General features: G+C 35.9%; 2 protein-coding genes across 2 annotated transcripts in view; both read left to right on the forward strand.

Annotated features, from left to right (window-relative positions):
• Positions 1 to 23,500, forward strand: part of LOC125669189 (zinc finger protein 208-like) — a 45,613-nt gene extending 22,113 nt beyond the window's left edge. Inside the window, exons 6-7 of the mRNA XM_056161507.1 lie at positions 6,636 to 7,233; positions 21,592 to 23,500. Coding sequence (XP_056017482.1) covers positions 6,636 to 7,233; positions 21,592 to 22,641 — 1,648 coding nt within the window. The 3' untranslated portion in view covers positions 22,642 to 23,500. The remainder of the gene's footprint in view (positions 1 to 6,635; positions 7,234 to 21,591) is intronic.
• On the forward strand, positions 5,351 to 8,625 carry LOC130054393 (zinc finger protein 564-like). Its single transcript, XM_056163968.1, has 2 exons — positions 5,351 to 5,492; positions 6,505 to 8,625. The coding sequence occupies exon 2, from the start codon at positions 6,727 to 6,729 to the stop codon at positions 7,510 to 7,512; it is 786 nt and encodes a 261-aa protein (XP_056019943.1). The 5' UTR covers positions 5,351 to 5,492; positions 6,505 to 6,726; the 3' UTR covers positions 7,513 to 8,625.
• Positions 23,501 to 24,704: the final 1,204 nt, after the last annotated feature.

Genomic DNA, 24,704 nt, shown 5'->3' on the forward strand with positions numbered 1-24,704 from the left:
AGTAAATTTGAAAGTTTTCAATTTCAAAATATTGTTGTACATATCCTTCACTTTTCATCCATATCAAATTTCTCTGGTGTAGCATATGTCAAACACATAATGACACGTCAAGCCCCCAAAGTACGTACTCCTAATAATTATACCCCCGCAACAAAGTTGTGGGGGTATTTTGGAATCGGGTTGTCTGTCCGTCCGTCTGTAGACACAATGGTTTTCGGACTCTAAAGCGTTATCCTTTCCACCTACAGTCACCATATCATACATATGGACTACCCATGAGAAGATGTTCCCTATCGAATTTGGGCTCAAAAGGTCAAAAATCAAGCGCACTGGACATCGAAGTACCAATATGGTTTCCAGGCTATAAAGCGTTATCCTTTCCACCTACAGTCACCATATAATACTTATGGATTACCCATGGGACGAAGATGTTCCCTATCGAATTTATCTCTTATCCACTTCTCCCAAGGGAAGAGACTACCCAAGGTTTTGTCATGCCCTTTCTTTTTTACACTCAGGAAAGAGGTAATTTATACCTATTAACACACCCTTTGGGAGATTGAATCCACATTTGATTTACACCACTTCTGGCATATGTAGTCGCACAGTACGTTTGAGGCTTCTCCTTCACACCTGTTAATATTTTCGTGAGAGCAAAGATAGGGGCTTGGTAGAACATTTACTGGGTCCAGCAATGCATCTTTGTTTGTAAGTTGTTGTTTTTTTTTAAGTTTAAGAATCCACTATAGGTATGGTAACGAATATTCATCCAACCCATTGACTGCGATATTAAATGTGTCTAAACCTCAAGCATAATTTTAAAGAATTTCGTCTTTTAAAAGGGTAGTTGGAGTATAAATACAATTACCAAAAGTGGAATTAATGCCAAGTTCGTTTAAAATACAGTTGTAATAATGAGCTTTACAAACAAAGACAATGTTGTTACAAGCCCTGCCAGCTGGAACCAAAACATATTCCTCATGGAATCTATCTAATTCTTTTATCACTTCTGGTTTACTAAACACAGAAGGATAGATGGTACGTACTTTTTGTTTTAATATATCTAATGCGGGATTTTAATATTACTCTTATACTTTTAATCCATTCTGACAATGTATTTAGTTCTTTTTCATATCTAGCCCATCGTCTGGCATAATTTTCGACAGAATTCATATTAGAGATAAAGTTCTGTCGCCAATTGAAAGACCGAGGTTCTCTGTATTTATGACCTTTTAAAATAAGTGATTTGAGGTCCTCATTTCAACTATATCAATATCACCAGTAATGACATGTCCAGCTGGACTATTGTTGAAAAAAGATGAAGAACAAGAACACGTAGGTGGGCTAAGTATAAGATGGTCTATATCTAGGCACTATAAAGTTTGTTTATGATTCAAAAGTTTTGATGCAATAGTAGAAGTATATTTGTTGGAAATACTGGATGTAGATGTCAACTTGAAATAAGTTGGAATACACGACTGAACTCTTTTATGAAGATGAATGTTGCTTATGTTGACAGCATGTATTCCTTTGTTTATATGAGAACACACACAATTGATAAGCCTTATGAATGAAAGGTGAAGATAACGAACAGTGATCGATCTCATAAGTCCTATAGGAGTTCTGAGATTACTCACTGTTCGTTATAGGATATACCAGAGGTGGGATCAGGTGCCTAGGAGAAGTAAGCATCCCCTGTGGACCGGTCATATCCGCCGTGAGCACTACGATAACGAGGTGTGGGAGTTGTCTGCAGGTTGGGGAGGGGGTAAAGGGGACTGTTTGACACCCTATTCTTTTTCTTTTTACATACTGCAGACTATCAGATAGATGATGACATAAAGCAGAATTTGTCGTCTACAGAATATAATATCACAATATACATGTAGGGGGTTTAATATGATCATGAGAATTAAATTATGTAACATGTCTGATTTATGTTTATGTTCAGACATGTAAGACAAGGATTATAGGAATTAATTTGTACAGTTTTCACATAAACACAGTCCCAAGTGGTTCTAAGATCGAAACCTTTGTTTACAACAACCTTTAAATTGCCGTGAAATCATTTGTTGTTCAAGGTGGACATTTAATTGAGCAATGCCAATAAAAAAAATAAAAGTAAATGAAGACAAATATTAGCACACACAGAGCAAACAGTAAATTGAGAAGTTTAAAAACTTAAATTTAAAAAAGCATCACGAATGTTCTTACGAAAAATCAGTCATACTGAAATATGAACTTCCATATTTAATTGCCAAATACCAAGTTTAATCAAGCACAATAATTAATTACCTAAAAAAGTAAAAATCGTCCTTAACAATAATGTATATAATAAAAATGTAAATCATTACAAGAATTACACTGTGGAACTTTATGCATAAAGCCAGTGTGATAAGGAAACTGTGTGACGTAGAGGAGTGATGGTGGTGGGAAGGGGTATTTTAAGGAACATCGAAGTGATACTAAAATGCGAACGAAATTTCTTTGAATTTATACATTACTTTCCTTATTACAGCCGTATGTTTATTCAAATCAAATTAGCGATTATGAGAATGTATTTTGAACCATTTCTGGCTAAACAGAAAGGTAATAAGTGGGGAATTCATTTCAGCATTGAGGTAATGGAAATATAAATCAAATACAGAAAGGAATAAGTAAATGTTGTGGACAATGCAACTCATCTACGAGCTAGGGATACAGAGACCATTTGCCTACAGCTGACTAGTACTTAACTCGCGGTAGCTGAGTGGTCATTAGCGTTCGCTTGTAACCAGGAGACCGTGTGTTCGAGCCCAGCTTGTGCCATGGCCTCGTCTAACCTAAGACGTAAACAGAGGTGGTGATTGCTCCTTCACCAAACGCTCGGCATTTAGAGGTGAGAATCGCGGGTCTTTCGGATATGACCTTAAAGGCATAGGGTCTATCTTTTATCTCAAAAATGACATCACAATAGTTTGCAAGAAGAACTCCAAAAAACAAATTGTAGTAATAATTAAGAGTTCTCTATAGCTGAAGCGCTTTGAAATTGAAGTCATTTTGACATTTTAGCCCTTTATAGAATTTTTGTCTGGAGGACAATATATTAAACTGTTACCCCGCTGATTGGTGGCTACACACAAACATAAGAGATGCAAAGTTAACAGAGTACCAGTTTAGGCAAATGAGAACAGGGAATTATTTTTGTAATTACTATCGTATCCAATGAGTTTGTAAACATTCTGAAGAACTTTGTGTGATTTTCTGGTTATGATCTTAAATTTTGCCACCTTTTTGGAACATGCAAAATTTCACCAATATCTTAGATCCTATGCCTTTGAAAGTGGAGATCCCGTGTCGCGGCAGGTCTTAGGAAGTTTAAGAGCCCTCATTGAGCTACGACCGAAAACTCTAAGCATAGGACTTCATCTGCAACTGGTGGCGTCTCAGTAAGAGTGAAAAATTCTCCATGTAAAGTAAAACAAACAACTAACAGTAAAAGATAAGGGTTCCCTTAACTGCATGCTCGATCAGAAACAACTGTCAATGTAAACAAGTTTGACAAAAATATTTTGAATAGGAGATCTAACCTTCGTAATCAAACACATCTGAATCCCTCTTGACAAATTTGTTCTGACATTTTTTTTCTTTTGAACACGTAAAAATATAAATTTGGCTATAATGATATTCATTTAATCTTTAATCATTATATAACCCGATGAGAAAACAAACTCCATCTGAATTCTTCTGAAACATTTCATTTTTCGAAAGTAGTAAAGGATAAATGCGTGCTCGGAACGACACTTATGACTAAAACCAAACTTACGCGGGCCAGAACGTGATTTATAGCCCGGAAAAAATTATAGGACTTTAGCTACCAGAAATGTAAATCATATGGCACCATCGATACCATTTTACTACTAATCAAATGTGATACCGTGCGAAGTTCGGAAAGGTCATAGTCCCATTCGCGAATCAAGGCTCCAAATCTAACACGTATGTGAAAGGGGAAGACAAAATTGGTAAAAGAATATAAATAACCTCTACAGGCGTTCACTGAAAATTCTGTAATCTTCAGAATATCCCCCGCTGTCTACGTTTTAATTTGTACGAATCCACACAACGAATAATCGATTCATTAGTGCCTTCAAAAGTTTAATTTTCATTGACAAAAAATACAAGACTATGACGTGCAATTTCTAGTTTCAACACTCAGTTTGTACAGTTACTGTTGTTTATTTTACGTCCCGTTAACTATTTTTAAGCAAATCATTAGATAGAAATCAGAATACGACTAGATAAAGAACGACCTCCTTATTTACTCTAAATAAAAACATAAGAACGAAAAATGATAAACTGTTTGGAAAGCACCAGAAGTATTTTTGAGAACCAGGCAAAGTTTTCTCGTACTTTCGTTCGTATTTAATCTGTATATGTTATACATATATTTACATTGAGCACAACAGCCGTTATATTCACATTATGCAGTGTCGCCATTACTAAAGTAAAGTAAATTTTATTTAAAGTCGGCATTATATACATTCAACATGTCAAACACAAGCTCTGTAGAGCTTTTTAACCGACTATCACATTCAAGTATATCAAGGACAAAGACACATAGCATGCATGTACACATATACACAGACATATCACAGATTAACAAAAGAATACAAAATAAAAGAAAACTTTCATGCAAGAATATACAAGAATATACAGATACGAAAGCATAAGACTACGAGGAAGAAATAAAATACAACAAGCAAGAGCATATGTATAAAAACCATCATTAAATTTCAAGCCAATTAGCTATGTTTGCTGTTTCAAGTAAAAGCTGTATAGTATAAGAGTTTTTGAAAATAATTTAAATATAATTAAAATAAATGATGGTAGTAAATTAATCATATAAATATTTAAAATTTCATTGCTGATGGAATTTACTAAAAAATAAATAATAAAAGTAAAAATAGAAAAGAAAGGTCTTTTTAACCATGCAGACACACACATAAACGCTGCATAGATAAAAAGAGCAGAAGCAACATATAAAGCTACGTACACTGGACCTAAGATCTACATGATTTACACTTACATGTGGGGCCAGACCAAGTGGAAATAAAACTTTTAAATTGATTTAAGGTGGTAAGATGCCTAGCTTCATTTGGCAAAGAGTTCCAGATCTTAGGAGCACTGTATCTAAAGGATTGCAACCCATTACTTTTAGAGTTTTTGAAATACGACAACTCGTGGTGTGAAATTCTTTAAAAGGATGTTCCAAAGACAAGCCGAGATCAAACGACAAACATCGGCTAATAAATCTATTGAATTGTGACACAGCTGGGTTTTCCTATCATCACGGCTTGAATATATATATAGTTACCCGTTTTACCAGTGCCTGACATTGAGCGTTGTCTCTGGATAAGAACATACAGAAACTCAGTAAAATAGTCGGATTATTCGTGACATCACAGAGGAAGTGTTCAAAGAGCGTAATCACCGAGCGAGGCGCTGTGAAACAGGTGAATACCGTTATGATCTATATGCATTTCTGTTGGTGCCATGGTTTAAAAATATTACGGTAAGGTTACGGGGTTAAAATTAGTTTGCGTCGTCTCAGACTAAAGTGTCGCTTTATCATTTGATGTAGATGGTTAAAAGAAATATATGGACGGCAAAATTACAAATTATGATGTATTTGAAATAAATCATCTGGGGTTGTTGTTTTGTTTTTTTAATTTACACTGATCCACATACAAATTTCATCATTTTGTCGCTAGTTTTAAATAATGCATTATTACACGTCGGATACATAGGCAGCTTTAGATTTAATAAAGAAGATTCGTGAACCTCGTTGCCTAGAAAGAATAACATAACCACTCTCTGTCATTAGTACACCTATTCTCTGGATTTAAAATTTGGTAGCCACCCCATGAACGAACTGATAACTTTAAGCAGAAACAAGATTAAATGTGCGGTGACTTGATATAAATCAGGACTAACACGGATTTGAAAGTAACCTATGCACACTACTATAAGGAAGTCTCCAGAAACTGTAAATTTAAGACGTGTTCTTGACGAATGACATGAACGGGTTACTGGACTTTCGAGATAGTAGAAACTCAATAGGGAGTAAACAAAGCAGATTTGAAAAGTTTTTAATACACCTAACATGTGTTCTGTATATCACATTCTATCACTTTAGTTTTGAGATTATCCCCATTACAACGACACAGATGATTCAAATTATTCTCAAAGCCTAATTACCGACATGCCGTGATTATCTGTATTCCTACGCGAGAAAAAAAAAAACATGCGATAAATATTCACGTTATGCACATTTTTTATTTAATGGCTCATTAAAACACCCCTTTATGAAGTATGATTTCACCTTTGAAAGAGTGATACTTGTGTAAGCTTTTTTAAGAATCCATATTTGTTTTACATCTCTTGCCTTATGATTATTTTGGTACCTAATAGATGAACCATCAATATTTATACTTTTGAATTGGTTTTTCTTTCTCGTTGGAACAGGATGGAAGACAGATGAAGCATTTTAAAATTCCACGTTGAGGTATAACGGAACACATAAGCCTCCATACTGGTGATAAAACCTTATAGAAATAATATGTCTGAAGGTGTGCAATCTGACTGAACATTTACAGAGTCGCATGGGTATATACACAGTCGTCTTTACCTTACGAATGTGATATCTGTCCAAACACGTATACTATAGCTGAAAGATTAAAGAAACACATGAGAATGGATACCGGGGAACAACTTTCTAAAGGTAATGAAAGTGGGCAGGAATGGAAAGTTACAGAGAAATTAAAGAAGCATATGGAAACACACACTGATGATATGCCTTATAAATGTGAAATATGTGGGAAGAAGTTCCGTTACAGATCTTCTTTACAGAGTCACATGATAACACACACAGGTGACAGATCTTTTGAATGTGATATGTGTGGAAAGGCGTATGGTTTGGCAGGAAATTTAAAGAAACACATGGTAACACATACAGGTGAAAAACCTTTTTTGTGTGACGTCTGTGGGAACACGTATCGTCAGTTAGGATCGTTACAGACACACATGAGAATTCATTCAGGTGATGGGCTTCAGAAATGTGATGTCTGTGGGAAAACATTTACTCTTGCAAAATCCTTAAAGGAACACATGAGAACACACACCGATGAGAGACCTTACGAATGTGATGTTTGTGAAAAGAGGTATAGTCTAGCGGGAAATTTAAAGAAACACATGGTAACGCATACAGGTGATAAATCCTTTCATTGTGCTGTATGTGGGAACACTTATTTTCATTCAGGATCTTTACAGGTACACATGAGAGCACATACAGGTCATAGACTTAAAAAATGTGAAATCTGTGGGAAAACATTTCCCTTTGCAGCCTCCTTAAGGATACACATGAGAACACACACAGGTGATAAACCTTATAAATGCGATGTCTGTGGGAAATGTTTCACTCAATCAGGACAGATACGGAGACACTTGAAAACACATGCAGGTGATAAGTCTTAGAAATAAGCTATAGTAGTTTAAGAAATAAGCTATAGTAGGTTAATGTTTTTGAGAAGGTATTTCGTGGATCGGGGAAATTAGAAGGACACATGAAGTTCAAGTCGGATATAGGTGAAATGCCTTATAAATGTGATGTCTGTGGAAAGACGCATACTTTAGCAGAATATTTAACGAGACACATACGGGTAATAATCCTTATGAATGTGATGCATGTGTGAACACTTATAGTCAGTCTGGATCTCTACTGGCACATATAAGAACACATCGTTGATAGACTTAATAATACCATATTTATCCTTAAGAAAATGTAACGACTGTGGGAAATCATTGTCTTTTGGATATGCCCTAAGGATACACATGAGAACATAAATGTGGGACTGTGTCTTTTGGATATGCCCTGAGGATACACATGAGAACATAAATGTGGTGTATGAGGGACAACATTTCCTCTTGCAAAATCCTTAAGACCTTACAAATGTGAAGTCTGTGGAGAAACTTTGATTGAATCAGGGAAATTAGTGAAAGATAAAAAGGCACACACAGGTGATACACATTCTAGATGTGATATATTTGGGAAATGGTTTCGTCAGTCAATAGATTTTCAGGTACACATGAGGACACATACAGGTGATAATCACTATCAATGCTATATGTCTGAAGGAAGACATGTTCTCAACTCGTGCTCTTAAGAATACAAATGAGGATAGTCATACATATGTACATATGGGGTCATAAACCTTACCAATGTGATGTGTGTCAAAGGACATTTTCAATACTTTATGCAACTTAAAGAAACACTTGAAACAAACACAAGAGACAGTATGCCTGTGGTGTGGGTGACATGGTTTTTTGGTCACCTCACTCACTCGGATGACCTTTTGCCGTTGGTCTTCCTTTTAACCAAATTTAATTTCTTTTTAAATCTGTATTTACAAACAATTATCACTTGACCGACTTTAAATAATTTTCAGTAGACAATCATGTGACATTTGGCCATTTCATCTTCTACAAACAGAATTTGTGTCAATCATCTCAACAAATATTCATTTAATGTTTCCTAACCATGTCCTATGACTTTACCATTAAAAGAGTGATACAAGCTTGCAATTATTCCATATGAATATTTTGTACTTAGTTGGAATAACGAAAGTGTTATGTTAGAAAAAATGTATCAGGGTACATATTTTATTTTTATCTCACCTGAACTGAAAGTTCAAGTGAGCTTTTCTGATCGCCTGTTGTCCGTCTGTCAGTCTGTTTGTAAACTTTTTTACATTTTCTACTTCTTCTCTAGAATCGCAATGCCAATTTCAACCAAACTTGGCAAAACCATCTTTCGGTGAAAGGTCATACCCCTTTCAAAGGGGAGATAATCGCAAAAATAGAATGAAGTCATTTAAAAATCTTCTTCGGGACAGAAAAGCTTACATTTACGTGAAAGCTTCCTGATATAGTGCAGATTCAAGTTTGTTAAAATCATGGCCCCCGGGGATAGGATGGGGCCACAATAGTGGATCAAAGTTTTACATGCATATATATAGATGGAAACTCATTAAATATCTTCTTCTTAAGAACCACTGGGCCAGGAAAGTAGAAATTCTGAAATTGTGCAGATGCAAGTTTGTAAACATCATGAACCCTGGTGGTAGGAAAGGGTCATAATAGGGGATCAAAGTTTTACATACAAATATTCAGGAAAAATCTTTTTAAAAATCCTCCCAAGAACCACTAGGCTAGGAACGTACAAATTTATATGACATAGTGCAGATTCAAGTTTGTTAAAATCATGCTCCCCAGGGGTAGGATGGTGTCACAATTGGGGATCAAAGTTTTACATACAAATACACAGTAAATAGGGAAAATCGTTACAAATCTTCTGATGAAGAGTCACTGGGCCAGAGAAGTTTGTATTTACATGAAAGCTTCCTGACATCGTACAGATTCAAGTTTTAAAATCATGCCCCCGGGGGTAGTATGGGGCCACAATAGGGGATCAAAGTTTTACATACTTAAGTACAGAGAAAATCTTTAAAAATCATCTCAAGAACCATTGGGCCAAAGAAGTTTACATTTACGTGAAAGCTTCCTAACATAGTACAGATTTAAGTTTGTGAAAATTATCCCCCCCCCCGGGATTGCTTGGGGCCACAATTGGGTTCAAAGTTTTATGTGCAAAGATGAGGAAACCTTTAGATATTGGCCAAGGTGATTCAGGTGAGCGATGTGGCCCATGGTCCTCTTGTTGATTTGATGTATGAAAGATGAAGATAACGAAAAGTGATCAACCTCATAACTCCTATACGTAATACAAAACAGAGTTGGACAAACACGGACCTCTTGGTATACCAGAGGTGGGACCAGGTGCCTAGGAAAAGTAAACATCCCCTGTCGACCAGTTATACCTACAATGAGCCCTATATCTCGATCAGGTAAAAGGAGTAATCCGCAAACAAAATCGATGTGTAAAGAACGGTCTGCAGACAGCATTTGACCAAATGACAGATTGAATAACATAGTTGTTGAATATATATAATCTCATTGAATCGATGTGGATCTTGAACATTTAACCAATCAGCAGTAAATGTCCATTTATGAATTATTGTCTTCCTGATAGCAATCATTGTTCGTAATATCCTTCCTGATAGCAATCATTGTTCGTAATCTCCTTCCTGGTAGCAATCATTGTTCGTAATCTCCTTCCTGATAGCAATCATTGTTCGTAATCTCCTTCCTGATAGCAATCATTGTTCGTAATCTCCTTCCTGATAACAATCATTGTTCGTAATCTCCTTCCTGATAGCAATCATTGTTCGTAATCTCCTTCCTGATAGCAATCATTGTTCGTAATCTCCTTCCTGATAGCAATCATTGTTCGTAATCTCCTTCCCGATAGCAATCATTGTTCGTAATCTCCTTCCTGGTAGCAATCATTGTTCGTAATCTCCTTCCTGATAGCAATCATTGTTCGTAATCTCCTTCCTGATAGCAATCATTGTTCGTAATCTCCAAAGCATATTAACCTCGTAGATCACCAGATCGAGGAAAAAAATGCGGAATAGAGACAATGCGCAAGTGTAAACAAATTATGCAATTTTCCAATTTTATAGAAAAGTTAATTTGAGTGGCTTATTTGTTTAATTATTACTTTTTTACATTCATAGTACGTTTACTCATTCATGATACGTTGTAATGATTTAATACAAACGAAATATTTATTACTCACATCAAGTTTCATCTCCGTATGACCTTGGACTCGTTCTCGTGTCCGAGTATACGACAATTGCGTCCGACGTTATGGCGGTATATAGGATACGCTTATAGTAGGTATGCTATCAAGTAATATCCCATTGTTTAATTGCTGAATTTTTAATCAATTCAATTCAATATTTTATTCTTTCTTCCATTGAGTTCATTAGAGATACATTAATGATAAATCATACAACATATATGAAAGCCGAAAATAACAGTGATCATCTCACTACTCTTATGAGCACTACGAAACAGAGAGTTTGGGAAACACGGACCCCTGAATATACCAGAGGTGGGATCAGGTGCCTAGGAGGAGTAAGCATACCCTGTCGACCGGTCACACCCGCCGTGAGCCCTATATCTTGATCAGGTAAATTGAGTTATTCGTAGTCACAACCAGTGTGCCAAGAACGGCCTAACAATCGGTATGAAACACATCAGACAGATTTGACCCAATGATAGGTTGTATCGGCAAACTAGATAGTTATAGCGACCATTGAAATTTACGAATTGCTGACTTTAATTCGAGACTGTTGAAACCCCTACATCATCAACTTGTTTGTCAGTAGCCTGCCTCGATATTAATACTGACCATATGCAGAACAAACTCTTGCGTATTGAATCAGTTGAGAGAAAAAACACCATATGCAGGTGATAATAGGACATTGCTATCTAAGGATGAAGCTGAAATGGACGACTCTGTGGTGTCTTTTATTTTGAGTTCACAGGGATATATCGAATCGATATATGAATGAAAATCATTAATGTTAAATGTCGTCGATATATCTAAATGTCGAATTGAAGGTTACAGCAAGAGATTTTTTTCTTCTCACGTAGAAGTAGTTTTTTTTTAATAAATCCTACTTCATAGGAATATAAAAACAGGTCAGCTAACAAAGGAGCACAATTCGTGCCCATGGGAACCAAGATCTGATCACCAAAGACCACGAAGAGAACTCCAGCATATTGTTTATTTCAACTTCAGAGTACTTGTGTGTGGAATCAAAGTGATCTTTAAACAAAGTAATTTTTTGGATGACTGATCACTACATATGAATATTTGCGTTTTCCAGTTTTGATGAAGAAGCAACTGTCTATGATGTCATAAAGTCTAGTCTTTAATTTATCGTGAGGAATGGTCGAGTAAAGTGTTGAAAGTCATACGTTTTGATGTTGTTGATTTGAGAAAAGTATAATATCGTATAGTATTATCTGATGCACCGTTATCCAGTGCCATGCTTTCTATCAAAACCTGTGAATGATTACTGGACCGTATTGTACTCTCACTCGTCTGCGACTGCTTCCTGTGGTGAGTGATAGATAGAAGATTGTACAGAACATTTCTTTTCCTCTGAACATCTGAACAAAGTGGATATTATATGGACATTATCCCGGCAAACAAAAAGATTTGTGAAATATAAAAAAAAAAATCATTTTACGGGTGAAAAATCATGGAAGGAACGTAATAAAGAAAAGAAACAAATCGTTACATATTATCAATACAATTGATGTCAAAATATATACATTTTAATGTGGCCCATCACACTAAAATTCTATTTAAAGGCTCGTTAAATATAATGCAAACTATCGATTATTTTATATGAGTATTTGGTGATTTTTTCCGGAATGATAAAAAGATCTTTTGTTTGCAAATAAGATATTTTACAGTTCAAAATTTGCCATCATTAAATTGGTGCATGATATGAATATCTAATAAAATATGCCTAAAAGACCCAGATTGACGTTCCAATTTTTTATAAAATATATATGAACATTTAAAACGTTATTTGTTAGTATCATTGAAATATACAAATATAAAAAACATGTTGATTAGAAAAAAGATATATTGAAGAAATTTATCTTGAAAATAAATTGAAACGAAATGACCAAATTTCAGATATATCGCTACATGCACTCTTTAAATTTGAATCAAACAAGAGAGAACAGTACCATTTCCTATCAAAATAGATGTTTTGCACACTCTAACGTCATGCTAGGTCAAAAGGTCATAGGGAAAAAAATCTTACATCCGGGTCCTTTGTCAATGTGAAACAGCGAACGACGACGGCTGCTTACCAACATTTTACGGGTAAGACATACTTTGTTTAAGCATGTAAGATGATAAAAATATAACATTCGTAAAAGATACACTTTAAAGTTACCACTAAGAGTTGCAGATTAGAATGTTTCATTCACATTTGTTTAATTTGAGCTGGTGAAGTATAGGTTGTTTACGTCTGCTCGCTACTTTCACTTGCGATGTTTTCTATCGAATTACAGTCATTAGCTCTCTAAAATTAACCCAGTGAAGTAGTACATTGCATAGAGAAGTGATAACAGTTCAATAATTTTATTGACAATGTGTCTTTTTTCTTTTAAAATGACAAAGTCGTTTGATTTATCTGCATACCCCCCCTTCTTCTCTCTCTCTTCTGTGGTATGCAGTACTGAGTAGTAATTAAGTTTGAACCTATGAATTAAAGTCACCCCTCACACAATTAAGGATTTTGAAGTTTGGATTGAAGTAAGTTTTACGAGTTGTTTGGTTGGTTGGTTTTTTTAAAGTGTCTATCAGCATCATTGTCGTGCCAATCATTTTCAATATTCGCACGACGGTCGCGCTTATACTAGAGCTCCTATCCGCACGATATTCTTTTCCCAATTATAAATTTCTTCTACTTTCCCATGAGACAGAGTGAGAGATATATTTCATTTGTATGATTTTAAATCTTATAAGCTTCTGACAATTTAAAAAAAAACCACGAGATGTCTACACAATTATTTAATTTATCTCTAACTTTGACAAATGACCAGTTCAAAGTTCACTTTTAGGTATAACATATGTAGGCCTATATATATTAAAGCTAGAAACTTTATTGCAAATAATAAGGATACTAATTATAAACCAGGCAATTTAGGTTCACCACCCAATACCCAACTGTTAGTCAATCCATTTTCAGCATTCTGATTTAAACAACCGACTTCTCTTTGCGAGTGTAAGGAGAAAGGGGTGTGTAAGACAAGTGTAAGGAAAAGGAGGGGGGATTTGACGATTCTAAGAAAGGAGGGTTTGTATTAGACGAATGTAAAGAGATGGAGGTATATTTGACGAGTGTAAGGAGAGAAGGAGGTTGGAAAAGCCCTGAATTATTCCTGACTTTCACTATTAAACTATATAGACTACAAGTGATTTTCAAAATTTGTCGTCGTGCGTATAATCTCGCCCCCCCCCCCTTTTTTTGGTAAAATTTCCTTTTAAAAAATATTATCTGTATAGATCGTAGTAGTTGTCAATAGTTATATTTTGTACCCCCCCCCCCCTCCCTCCCCTTGATAAGGGACGCTATGATGTGCCTGGATAATACTGCCGTGATTTGTTGTAATACATTATAATCTATTTTCTTTGTAAAATTACCATTAATAATGAATACCCCCTGTCCCTAAAAACATCACAATACAATGGGTCCAGTAGTCGGTAGAGGGGTAGATTCTATTATCGAAATTTTACATTTTTGTACAATACAGAATTAAGATTTTTAGTGTAAAAATGATTGTTTATTATGAAATGGAATCTTCAAACATGGGTATGAAAAGCAACTTTAGTGCCAATAAATAGTTTCTCATAGAAATTCTAGAAAGGAACTTTTCCATAAAAGATATATGCTAAAGTAAACCTTTGGTCCTCTTTATCTATTATGTAAACAAATTCTATCATAATATAAGAGACAAATCATTAAAAACTTTGGGGGGAAAAGCATACATCGTTGATTTGTCAAAAGGCTGCGTCCATGATTACGTCGTTTTTTCCCCTATGACCTTTGACACGCATATATAATTAGGTAATTTATGGCGGCACCGAGTGTGCAAAACATCTATTGATACAAACTAAAATAATCATAATACATGTATGTTAAAGAGACACTACAGCTCATTTTCCACATTTTAATGAAGTGTTTTTTAAACCATATATTGATAAAATGATAAAATTCATATCGATACTGACAATTTTGAACATTTGGGATGCATCAATTTACTCTCAACTGCGCGTTGAAGATCGTCCGGAATTCAAAGGTTTCTTCATGCTTGCTCGGACTTTTGAATGCTTATTTACATCACGTGCTTTTGAATGACAGCAAAGGTGTTGTGTAGGAAATTATCTAAATTCCTCTTCAAGGGGGTCCACACTCACCTTTCAAGTACGCAAGATTATTCCCTGCTCCTTATAATAACTAATTATTTCAACAGAAACCCTTCCATGTTCCCATTGACCGATGTTTTTACAACTAACACGTGTCGTGTTCAGATAAAAATAGCACGTACTTACTTTTAAACGTAGTGTCTTCGCAGCTAGTCTCAATGGCAGATTTAGGGGGCCAGTATCCCCCCCTCCCCTTTTACGCCACAGATTGTGAATGAAAATCAAAATTTTGCACCCGAATGGCCGATTACTTTGGCTAATCTTTGACTTTCACACCCCTCTTCGGAAATCCTAGATCCGCCACTGAGTTACATGCGTTTCTCCGAGCTCTCTGTTTTCCAACGGTCATACTGATCCCTAGGTAAATTTTATTTCACTCATGAGTTTTATCTCATTCTATTTTTACCTCTTTTCTCACAGAATCTGTCAAAATGCTAGATCTATCAACTACACTTTCTCTCACTGGACGACATGTTGCACTGTTTACTGTTTATGCGCATGCGTCTGAAGACTAAAAGGAGGAGACTCGATATTTTTTGTATAGGACATCAAAAAGTATTAATTTTTACGTTAAAACGATAATTTTTAACTTTAGATAAGTGTTATTTTCGTAAAGTTCATACTTTCAACAATGCAACAAAAATTGAGAAAGCGCTGGGAAAATTGTCATTTCATGATTTTTGCGCAAAATGTGCTGTAGTGTCTCTTTAAATTTGAAAAATCGCAATATTTCTGAATTTTGTCCATTTCATTTCAATTTCTATTTAAAATATAGGGCCTATTTCTCTGATATACCTTTTTTCTAAGTGACGTGTTTTTTAAAAAGATCTTTTATCCGTAGATTAAAAAAGTTATGAACAAATCTATATATCATATAAAAAAAATAATAGAACATCTATCTGAGTCATCTAGGCATGCATATTTTATCAGATATTCATATCACATATAAGTTCTCCCAATAAAGTAATTCAAGAAATCAAAAGATTTTGTCATTTATTTCCCCAGGAGTGGAAGAAATTATTCCTTCTTTTATCGTTTAGTACATTTTTCTAAACAAGATAATACGATTTACCTTAAATTTCAAAAAATGTATGGGGGGGGGGGGGCGCCAGCTGTCCCCCTCTCCTCCTTTAAGGTATCACACCGGTAATTGTCCAATCAAATTGAACTTCAATTGTAGTTCCATATATTTAAAGAAATATTTTTTTTCTTGCGCGATTTTTCTCATTTCCTCTTCTTCTTTTCTCTTAATTTTTGCACCCCTGATTAGGAAATTTTGTGTAATTTGTAGAAATAACCAAGTGTATACAAAGGAACTATTTGCTGTTGGTAGCTGAGGCTACTTCCTGAGGTGTACTCCGGCTGTTTACACACATGTGAAAAATACGTGGATTTGAGGGTAGTCTTGTTCGCGGGTAATTTATTTTCGAAAATGCCGCGTAGGGTGGTGTTTTTCTGGTGTCGGCAGACGAGATAGGTAACATAGAACGTTTCTGACTGCGTTATTCGGCATCAATTCTGTAAACTGATTTTTAATGATTTTTTTTCCTCTATAGTAATATATAGTGAAAATAATTACCGGTGTGATACCTTAAATCCGCCACTGGTGAAATTTGTACTCTAGAATTTTATAAATCCGGGGAAAATTACAAAACATTCATATAAAATAAACCTTGTATCACTCTTTCGATGGTGAAACTATGCTTTATAAGATGTGTTTTAACAAACCATTAAATAGAATTTTTGTGTTAATGAGCTACCTTAAATTGCTCAACTGGACAATGGGAAGAATGCGATGTCTAGATGCCTAAATGATGGTCTGTTAATTCATTAACTGTGTTTACATTTTGAGGTGGACTGCAGTTCCCAAAACAAAACTCATTTCCCTGATCCATCTGATCTCATTAATTATGAATATGTCCTTTAACACCTTGAACCCATTAAGTGAAAATGATACAATCTACAAGGTGCATTAAATCAATAAAACTTTTCCGATCGTCGCGATTCGGCTCTCTAGAATCCCGTTTTACCAGCACCCAAAATCGATCACAAAACGGCGTCTCTGAAGAGAACCTACACAAAGGCGTTAATAATCAGATAATGTGTCGTATCAGTGAGGAAATGTGCACAGGACGCGTAACCACAAAGTGAGGCACTGTGATTCAGGTAAATATGAATGCGGAATGTTTACGTCAGTCGTGTAGAAGATTTCTGATATCGTGCCATAATTTTCATGATTACGGTAAGCTAAATGAGCCAAAATTAATTTGTTTTGTCTCCGACTAGAAATATGTTTTGTCATGGAATATAGACGGTTAGTAGCAGAGATATTTATGGTAATATGGCGGATTTGAACGAAATCTTTAAGTTAATTCTATCTAACTCTGGTCATAAATACTTTTTAACAAGTGTTGAATAATCTATTGTAACGTGTAGCGGTCACCCAGCCAAGTGCTGATCACGCTCGCCGTTGCTTAACAGGCGTGGTAAAGAGAGACTCTACCACATCACAAGAAAAGCTAGCTCTCTAACGAGGCCGGATAAGTTCCCCTTTATACTGTCCGCTACGCTATTATCTCCTCCTTTTGGTCTTTCCATTTCTCGCAAATCCTTGACAAAGTACCTATCATAAATGATAGTCGGTAATATTGCCATTAATCTAGCGGTAAGTATTAATTTGACATAGCTAAACCATGACGTCTTTAAAGACCTAAATAAAATACCGTACGGTTTCTTCACGGATCACTGGATGTGGGCGGAGCTCATCTATGGTCATTTTTATTTACCTGGAATGTACCTGGCCAAGAGGTCAGGGTGCTGTGTATACTTTTGATGTACACAGGGTATCAGGGCCGTCTGCAGTGTTTCTGTGGTCATGGTGTTTGTATAATGGTTGTATCCCTATGGCTAGATGACACAGAGTCTACACCACCCCCTCTTTCTCTCTTTTACTCTCAGTCATTGGCTCAATGAATAATTTCTTTCATAGATATAGAGCTATTATAAAATGATATAAATTATTTCAATAAGTTACAAGTTTTAAAAATTAATGGGCAAATTGTTGTTTGATTTCTGATTGTGCAATTTATAATATATGTATATTGAGGAGGAAAATACAATTATATTAAAATTACATTGTTCAGGGAATTTTTTTTTTAAAATTTGAATTACGAGAAAATAGCACTTGTGGATAGATCAATGCTATCAAAACTCAGGTATACTGGGCTTCCTCAAGATCTAAAGAATGCCTGTACATATGGGCTGTTATTCTTATCAAAACACTTCTCTGGGGGTCCCTCCAGACCACAGTATCTGCAGATGTCACTCCACCTGAGATCTATTGTTAAAAGTTTGATTGACAGGCAGCCCACCATTGATCACCATATAGGTAAAATTGGGGGGCGTTAACTTAAAATTGGGTCTTTAACATGAGTGAAAATTTCTCGAAGGGGATGTAAATCAACATGTATACAAATAACAAACTATGCTGTTGATAACAAATGACTACTTAAAATCAGTTGAATGTCTTATTTTGATTGCGGAAGGTTAAATTGAATGTTGTGTGGCTTGTTAGTGTGAAGCGCATACACACTTTTATCACGTTTACTCCTTTATCCCATAATCCTGTGAGGACCTGGGTTAGAATAAGTCCAAAGTACCTCCTTGCATGTCGTAAGAGCCGACTAAATGTGGCGTCCTTCAGAATGACACCGCACAAACCGAGGCCCCGTGTCACAGTAGGTGTGGCACGTTAAAGATCCCTCCCTGCTCAAAGGCAGTAAGCGACAAGCATAGGCCTAAATTTTGCAGCCCTTCACCGGCAGTGGTGACGTCTCCATGAGTGAAAGATTCTCGAGAGGGACGTTAAACAAGATCCAATCAATCAACCAACCCGTAACATATAATCTGGATTCCCACGTCGTGTGTGACGTCATCACATATACACGTAGATTTTACATAGACTAATTTTGTTTACAAACATGTTTATAGAGTGTGGAATTCCCTACAATACTATTGTAAAAATCGACCGGGGTGGGGGTTACAGTTTGTGCATCAAAAATTCTTAGCGATAGAATCTTGACAAATTGCATTGCTAGCAAATATTTAGTTCAAAACTTCAATGAAAATAGCATGCCTGACAAGCAAATCAAGCAGATAACTGGCCACAAAATTATCAAATCAACAACTACAATAGTTGAAATGAAATCCAATATAGAAATAGTTCTTGATTCTTTTAAGTTCAGTCAAGCTTCACCACAATTCTCGGGATTTGCTGCTCAGTTTCAACTCGCTTAAAACTACCTTTCAAAACGCATTGAATAACTGGATCCACAAACACAATAATATTGAATGTGACAAGAGCAGTCCCAAACTTTGCCAATGGTAACAGTTTTAATGGGGAAAATTGTCGTAAACATCCAAAACGAATCAAATTCGTCATCCAAAAAGACCGCGCATGTGATCGACGTCACAGACTCTAATCACTAACTTGATACAAAACAGTAATGAAATAGTACAATTGAAGAGTAAAATGTTAACATCGTGAAAATTCATACTCTAATTGTTTAAATTCATTCCACAATAAAAAAAATTCTCACAAATCTTCTGAAGTGGTTTGTTAGTGTATTGTATTGGGAACTTTTTTTTATGCCTAATAGTGTTAACATGGAGTAGCTACAGCATGCTATGCCAGTCAGAACCGTAATAAAACCACGGAGGAGATGTGTAATAATAAGAATCTCTCATAGTTTGTGGTTTTATATAACTTTTATCCAACGTGTGCATTCTCTCCCCTCGCCAAGGCTCGGGAATAGAAAACAATTTCATTGGATATATCAAACCACAAAACATGGGAGATCCTATATTACTCTGTCAGTTTGTAATTCATCATAGCAATATCAAAAACCTTAAAGGCAGATTGGCGCTAAACAAAGACAATTGCATTACTACAAATATTATCACCAACCAAGGCCGAATTAACACCAGACCAGTTTCTGTTCCAGCAGCTCAATATAAAAACTCTTTATTCGTCAGAAGAGCAATCGATTAGACTCATCTGAATATTGAACATTTACAAACCATGGCGACTACTAAGTCTTACTCTGTCTCGTCATAGCCCGAGAGCGAATATGATAAGTACTTATATAAAGATCTGTAGATAACAAAACATACACAAACTTTTCTAAAGACTTTCTGCTGATGAGAAAACAATCTTGTGAATATCTCCATATGCGTCGGATATTAACAAATTGTGTATGTATTTGTGAAAATTTGTTTTGGATCAGTTTGACAATATGTTTTAAAATTCTGAAAAATAACAATTGTAATCCATATGAAAAACCATTTAAACAATGTTAAACTTCCACCAAAATATATGACCTTCAATGTCTTTGATCAAACATAACTGTATCATATCAACCTTGCTCAGGTAAACCTGTATACCAGTTCTTAGGCCCATGAACCTTTATTTTCATTTATACTCTGGTATCTGACATTCATACTCAGATATCTTACATGCATACTCTGGCATCTGACATTCATACTCTGGTATCTGACATTCATACTCTGGCATCTGATATTCATGCTTGGGTATCTGGCATTCATACTCTGGTATCTGACATTCATACTCTGGTATCTGATATTCATATTCAGATATCTGACATTCACACTCTGGCATCTGATATTCATACTCTGGTATCTGATATTCATACTCTGGTATCTGATATTCATACTCTGGTATCTGACATTCATACTTTTGCATCTGATATTCATGCTTGGGTATCTGGCATTCATACTCTGGTATCTGATATTCATATTCAGGAATGTCCGACATTCATTCCATAATTAAAGATCTGTTTTCAATTTTCAGTTCAGTTTATTTTGAATTTTAAAATAACTGAATCACAAAATGTTCATCAAAACATGTGAGTATGGATTCATTGACTGAGAATACAAGATGGGATTCAGAACTGCAAGATGACCTGACGTAGATTTAGTGTTCAAACTCATACGGCATAGTCCTCTTGCCTTGTATCTTATTTATAGGCTCATACGACATAATCCTCTTGCCTTGTATTATATTTATAGGCTCATACGAGATAGAGCTTCCCTTATGTTTTATTCATAGGCTCATACGACATAGCACTCTTACCTTATATTTTATTCATAGGCTCATACGACATAGTCCTCTTCCCTTGTATTTTATTTATAGGCTCATACGACATAGTCTTTTACCTTGTATTAAATTCATAGGCTTATATGACATAGTCCTTTTACCTTGTATTATATTCATAGGCTTATATGACATGGTCCTTTTACCTTGTATTTTTTACTTCAGTGATTGAATTATTTTTATTGCAACAGGTTCGATGATGGCTAAATTTTGACTGATATTGCCATACGTGATGTGATACAAAATCTCAGAGCTACTACCAACAGAAAATCATCAGCACAAGAGGATTTAAGGAGGAATAGCTCATCGTCATAATGGCTGAGTTCCTTTTGAAACTTATTTAACATACATTCCTGCGAAAATTGCCAGCTTTACCTAGAGAACAGGACTATTCACACACTATTCATTTAAAGGACTAGAAAACTACACTTCACTGTACAGTATACTACAGCGCATGTAGGTCTCATTGACAAACAAAACCAACACGTGTTTTCCAAATGTGAACAATAAAACACAGCGACAAATTATGAGCACGAATACAAGTGAACAACTTTACACGTGTAATGTCTGTGAAAAGACACTGAATAACAAGTCTAACTTAAGGAGACACATGAGAACACATACAGGTGAAAAACCTTACCAGTGTGACGTATGTGGGAAAGCCTTTAATCAATCAGGACAGTTAATTAGGCACAAGAGAATACATACAGGTGAAAAACCTTATCATTGCTATGTCTGTGGAAAGGGGTTTGGACGCTCGGGAGTGCTACAGAGACACATGAGGACGCATACAGGTGAGAAGCCTTATGAATGTGTTGTCTGTGGGAAGGCGTTCAGCACCTCAGGAAACTTGCAGAAACACAAGAAAACACATTTGGTTGATAAACCTTATCAGTGCGGTGTGTGTGGGAAGGCGTATCGGCGATCCGGAACTTTACAAGAACACATGAGGACACATGCAGTGGATATATCTTACAAATGTGATGTCTGTGGGAAGACATTTAATCAAAAAAGTAACTTAACCACACACATGGGGACGCACACGAATGAGAAGCCTCACAAATGTACTGTCTGTGGAAAGGCATTTTATCAAAACTGTACCTTAAGGATACACATGAGGAAACACACGGGTGACATGCCTTATAAATGCACTGTCTGTAGAAAGACGTTTAATCAAAAATGTAACTTAAACATACATATGAGGACACACACTGGTGAAAAACCTTTTAAATGTGATGTGTGTGAAAAAGCTTTTAATCAAAAGTGTAACTTAGACATACACAAGAGGACACACACAGGGGATAAACCTTACCAGTGTGATGTCTGTGGAAATGCGTATAGTCAGGCAGGAACTTTACAAATACACAAGAGGACACATACAGGGGATAAACCTTATGAATGCGGTGTGTGTGGAAAGGCTTGTAGTCAATCTGGAGATTTACAGAGACACATGAAAACACATGCAGGTGATTTATTTCAGACGACATTCGAACAAAAACCCACATTATGATATAGACAGATGATATAGACAGATGATATGATTTATACAGATGATAGCCGTATGAATTTGGTTTCTGGGTTCAGCCGTTCCATCCACAGTACTGGATGCGTAATAAATGTGGTGTGAAGACATAACACAGACACTTGAGAGCACCGTACAAACCTATAAATAGATGTGATGACAAGTCACGTGGTGGGGGGTTACTTGTAGGAATGTGGTGACAAGACACATGTTTGGGTACTTGTAGGAATGTGGTGATGAGTCACGTGATGGTGGGTTACTTGTAGGAATATGGTGACTAGTTGCGTGGTGGTGGGGTACTTGTGAAAATGTGGTGCCAAGTCGCGTGGTGGTGGGGTACTTGTAGGAATGTGGTGCCAAGTCGCGTGGTGGTGGGGTACTTGTAGGAATGTGGTGACAAGTCACGTGGAAGAGTACTTGTAGGAATGTGGTGACAAGTCACGTGGAGGGGTACTTGTAGGAATGTGGTGACAAGTCACGTGGAGGGGTACTTGTAGAAATGTGGTCACAAGTCACGTGGAGGGGTACTTGTAGGAATGTGGTCACAAGTCACGTGGAGGGGTACTTGTAGGAATGCGTGAAAATACGTACCCGTGATGATCGTTATGATCTCCATAAAGAGACAGTTATGTTCGTCTGAAACGCATGAAGACTCGCAAAGATCTTCTAAACCATTAGAAATGCTTACGTTTGCATTGTTACGTAGGCAAATCTGGTTATTTACAAAGACATTGAATGGGGGGGGGGGGGGACTCTTCAGGATAAACCCTTAATGACACATCTGTATGTCGTTTTGTACTTATGTCTTTTTTATAAGGACGAAATAAATCCGTGTTACGTGTATGAATTTAGAATGATTGATTATACATCAAATCTGCTTACTTACTTCCACAGGGATTTTGCATTTGGATCCAAGATGGCTTGAAATGTTGTCGTGACTGTGTGAAATAGATGTAGTCGATTCAAATTAGTCACCAAAAATTTATAAACGTGTCTAATTCTAACTGAAAAAAACATTGATAGCTACGTAATGCTATCTTATGAAGATTTGGATATTGTTCGATAACAACGCGGTATCCGGTTGCGATGGCTCATTGGTGTGAGCGTTCCCTTGGTAACCAGGTGGTTGTTAGTTCAAGTCCCGCTCGTGTCATGGCTGCGTTAAACCCAAGACGTAAAACATAGGTAGCTATTGCTGCTTCACCAAACTCTCGGCAATGAGAAATAAGAATCGCAGGTTTTTCGGATATGACCTTAAAAACGGAGGTCCCGTGTCTCGGCAGGCGTTGGCACGTTAAAGAATTCTCACTTCTGCAGCTCTTATCGTCGGTCTAAATACGAGTACGATGCTTCGCTTGCCTATAGCGTAAAATAGACTGCGACGCGGTATCTTCACACGACTATATATGGAATCCAAATCATCGCCAAATTGATGTAAAACAATCGATCAAATCCGAATTTCAAAATTCTAAACACAGCGTAGGTCTTATTTTCATTTGTTCAAATCAGCTTGGTCGGAGATTCTTGAATTTGATAGGTAACTCATTACTGTTTGTTCCTCTGCATGTTTGAATGATACATGTAAGTACTGTTGTACAGTAGTGATCAATTCTAGTACAGATGTTAACATGTTTGTATGATAAATACTGTTGTGTGAATATGATCAATAATAGAATAGATATGTTTACATGTATGAATGATAAATACTGTTGTGTAATAGTGATCAATATATAGAATGTTTACATGTTTGAATGATAAATACTGTTGTGTAATAGTGATCAATGCTAGCATATATTTATATATATATATATATATATATATATATATATATATATATATATATATATGAATGATAAATACTGTTGTATTCTCAATTCTAGTATAGATATGTTAACATCTTTGCAATGATTAATCGTTAAAATTACAATCACCAATGTTTTATTGACAATTCTATTTCCATTTTCAATGTTGCGATCCCTGCGTGGCAACTCGTGCCAAACCATGACACTAAGCTTCTAGTCTGCTGTTCAACAAAAGAAACTAAAGTATGG

The sequence above is a fragment of the Ostrea edulis genome, chromosome 4, assembly GCF_947568905.1.
Source record: "Ostrea edulis chromosome 4, xbOstEdul1.1, whole genome shotgun sequence".
In the NCBI taxonomy this organism is placed as follows: Eukaryota; Metazoa; Mollusca; class Bivalvia; order Ostreida; family Ostreidae; genus Ostrea; species Ostrea edulis.